Consider the following 4,183-nt stretch of genomic DNA (forward strand, 5'->3'; position numbering starts at 1 on the left):
TTAACAATTGGTTTGACATTCAACTTCATTTTTTTTATTTCAAATTAAAAGAAAATAAGCTTGTTCGTTTCTTTCTTTTATTGATAAATGAAAATAGTAAGTATGTTGAATCATTTTAGAGCGTAAGGTCTCGTATCATTTGTGAGTTTATATAACCCATATAAGAAGGGTGAAAGATGAGATTGGATATGTTCTCCAGACCTAAAGTTTTGGTATCATTAATGATCCTCCCTCAGTAGAATGGAGGAGATGATCTAATCTTTAAACAAGAGTGAGAGAAGGAAAAGGGAGATCGAGAGAGAGTTTTCAATTTAGATCTACTTTTCTTAGAGCTCCCCTTTTCCACTCTCCCTATCGGATACATAAAGAAAAAGAAAACAAATGAGTTGTCATGTCCGTGACATGCTCACAATGTCTCAATGAAAAGATTATGCGAGCATCAAGAAACTTGTAAATAATGTGAAACATATATCCACCTCTTTAACAATAGTCTTTCTGTTATTTGTCGAGAACCATTAGGTTGACAAACTCATTGGATCTGCCTGAGGAGTGCCTTGATTCCTACAGGGGTGATGGTTGGCATTTTCGTAATTGGTAGGGAGGTTGAACAAGTAAATGTATCTGATAAGTCAATTTGTTAGATGATTTTAACAGATTTGTTAAGGTATAAATTGGTTTTGTTGATATGGGCTATGAATTATGTGATCCGTCGGATGTCCATTAGCAGTGAATTGGTCGAAGAAAGCCCATTTATTCTATTATGGGCCCATGGCGTTTAATTATCCGTATACATTTAATTCTCATATTCTCTTATTTCTTCCATGAACCCTTATAAGAGGAATAAGAGAATGAAAGACATCACCCTACCCGATCTCAATGTATTCTTGTATGAGCACATATTTATTAAGATGTAAGATAGTGTTTCATAAGAACCGATATTCTCTGGTCTATGACGATCAAGAAATGGCTACAGATTGATTGTGCTCATGTATTTATTCAGGCTTTGTGAGCATGATATCAACTTTATCTAGTTCGGACCTTCCCTCACCCTTGGGGGTTATAGTTCTCGTGTAAAGAATAGTCTTTTTACTTACCATCAAGCTTGGACCATTCTTCTCGTGGAGGCCTTAGCTCTCCTACAAAGAGTAGCCTCTTAAACCTCGAAGTAGGGGTATGATTGTCCTTCCTCTAGGAGTATTATTGTCCTTCGTCTAGAAATTTTAGCTTTTTTTCCTGGAGACATCTTAAGAACTATAGTTTTACAATGTATATATATTAAATTGATCATTAAATATTAATATTCTAATTTGCTTACAAACCTATCTAAAATTGATGCACATTAATCAATAAAAATGAATCAGTTCTATTAGAAAAATCCCACAAAAAAAAAAAAAAAAAAAAAAAAAAAAAGAACTGTTACTCAGGGGCTCGGTTTTCCTCTGTAATGATGCGGGTTCAAACGAACAGTGTAGTTGCCCTACAGCTTAAATATCATACAAAAAAATGTATGCCAACAAAGGGAAAAATTATTGCATACATACACCGCATGCAGAGATGTATGCGGTGTCCGATCCTGACCGTAGATCACGATGATCTACGGTCAGGATGTATTTCGGTGGACCCCAGTTTATTTTTTTTTTCAAAAAATTTTTGATTGCATCCTGATCATAGATCACCGTGATCTACGGTCATGATCGGACACCACGTGCATCTCTGCATGCGGTATATGTATGTAATAATTTTTCCAACAAAGGGACCATCTAATATTGTGAGTAAGCAGAGGAAAAAAAATGAATCTTTTCGTGCATCGTGTTTGTTGTCCATATACAACTTATATGCGTATTCTATAGATTCCGGACGCAATATTTTCTCCATTTACATACATATCATGCAACACTTATTCCATATATTTGATTGTGCTTCTCATATTTATATCACCCAAATTTTTCATAAAGTTCAAAAATAACATTTTTTACTTTTAAAAATAAAATATATTTAGCTTTAGATATGTGAATACATATTGATTTGCTCATGTAAAACTTCCTCAATAAATGAAAAAAAAAGGGACAATTACATGCATACCACACATTCATCCATTTTTCAAATTCTCACTCAACTATCAAAATTCCAACCCATATTTTTCATTTGAATCAAATTTTCAATAGCTTCATCATGGCACATATATAACTACATTGGTTCTATAGTTCAACAAAATCACCTCAGGGCTTAGTTTGTAAATATCAATGTTCGGATGGTTTCTATGTAATTATAAAAAAATAAAACAAGGCAGCCAACCCAACACAAGACAAAAGGAGGATCACCGCGCAGCATCGCCGCCATCGCCGGCGCCGGCGACACGCCAAGCGGAGGTGGCGATGAGCGGTCGGTTATGCCATCCAAGCGTAAGACACCCTTCCCTCTCCTCGATCCGATATCCATCTCCTCCACCAAAGAGCGCAAGCAACATACTCGCCTGCTTAAACGCATTCGATCCGAGATTCAAAGCTTCAAACCCCGCACCAGCCATCCTCACCCTCCACTGCTCCAACGTCTCATGCCTCTCCGTTCTCTCCACCCCTTCGCACGCCACCACGTTGCAGATCTGCCTCCCGACAAATACTTCCGTCATCGCCTTCTCCGGCGAACCCTCGGCGGATCCGCCATCATCCATTGAATCGAACAGCGTCGAGTAGTAATGCAACGCTTCCGTGAACTGCTCCACTCGCATTGTGGTTCGCTTCCTGTTCCACCATAGTTAAAATTCGCGGCCGCAATTGGCGGATGGTGTTGAGCACCTTGGTTATTGCTCCTGGAAGTGCATGGAGACCATGGAGTTCGAAGACAGAATTGATGGCGATTGTTTCTGGTTCGACGTCAAGCATGTAGGGTTCGAGATCGGCGAGGGAGTTGGCGACCAGGCCGCGGAACTCGAAGTCAACGTGGATGGTTTTGGCAAGCTGGGCAAGTTTTACGCCGAGCTGTTGCAGCGATTCGGAGTCGTCTGATTGGGGCGGAGCGATTCCGGTGAGGCGGAAGGAAGGAGGGCCACCGGGACGGAGAGCGAGGGCTTGCATTAGGGCTGGCCATTGCATCCCCTGTTTTATACCGAAGTCGATAACGTGAACCCGTCGATGGCCTGCGAAGGCCTCTAGAATGGCTTGATTGGCGGTGAAATGGGCGAACTTGAGATAAGGGCAGGTTTCATAAAAATGCATTTGAAGGATGTCGGAGAAAGCGGAGTCGAGGGAATGGTCTTGGTTGGGGTGGATGTGGTAGATCCGGCGAGCTAGGGCTTCGGCGAAGAAGACGGCCACTTTGCGCATCGCGCCGTGTTGGGAGGATGTTAGGAAGGGAATTTGTTTCATGATTGTATCTGCTAATTTGTAGTTCTCTTCCTGTATAGCTTCCGCGCAGGCTATTAGGGCATGGATGAGGCGGATTCCGACCTCGTGATCAGAGTGTGCCATTACCATCGGTAGAGCCGATGGGGGAACTTCCGATGCCCCAATCAATCCACCGCTGGAAGCGGCCGAAGAAGATGAAGAAGAAGAAAACGAATACGAGGTCCTCATCCGCTTCCAGTCGTTTGATCTGACATGGGGTTCCGATCCACAATCAGACTGGATACCCACAGCTGATTCGGCCGGATATGGGTATCCCAACCAGGAAGACACACCGATGGGAGAGGTTTCTTGAGCGCTAGGGTTTGGAAATGTCACCGAAGGCGACGACGGGGGGTTGAGCTCGGAGAGCATGTTCTCCACCCAACTCCACAGATTGGAAGGGTTATAGTGGACGGCATCAGAAGCGAGATGAGAGAGAAGGGAATCTTCCTGCATGGAGCTGTTCCCCATAGCTTCGTCCAGCAGCTCCAGCTTCTGAGCGAGATCCGCCATGTCTGAGGGCCTGACCTTATATCCGAGAGATGCGAGCAGCTCGTCCATGCCGGCTTCCTTATCCTGATCCATCGCTATCATCTTTCTCTTTACTAGCAGACACTCCTCGTTCAGCCTTCCGCCACTGCTTCCCCTTCTCTCCATCTTCATTCTATGTGTGTTACAGTGTTACAGATGTATATGTCTGAGGCCGGGCGCCATTGCCAATTTAATATACTCTATCAAAAAAAAAAAAATAAATAATAATAATAATAAATGGAATTAAAAAATATATATATATATATATA

At 42.2% G+C, this 4,183-nt stretch overlaps 1 protein-coding gene across 1 annotated transcript; it reads right to left on the minus strand.

The window, feature by feature from the left end:
* Positions 1–2,137: 2,137 nt before the first annotated feature.
* LOC110034092 (DELLA protein SLR1-like) lies at positions 2,138–4,086 on the minus strand. The gene is given in 2 exon segments (XM_020738354.1): positions 2,138–2,723; positions 2,725–4,086. Coding segments are annotated over 2 exon segments (1,728 nt in total). The 5' UTR covers positions 4,047–4,086; the 3' UTR covers positions 2,138–2,317.
* Positions 4,087–4,183: the final 97 nt, after the last annotated feature.

Source organism: Phalaenopsis equestris, unplaced genomic scaffold (assembly GCF_001263595.1).
Source record: "Phalaenopsis equestris unplaced genomic scaffold, ASM126359v1 Scaffold001343, whole genome shotgun sequence".
Lineage (NCBI taxonomy): Eukaryota > Viridiplantae > Streptophyta > Magnoliopsida > Asparagales > Orchidaceae > Phalaenopsis > Phalaenopsis equestris.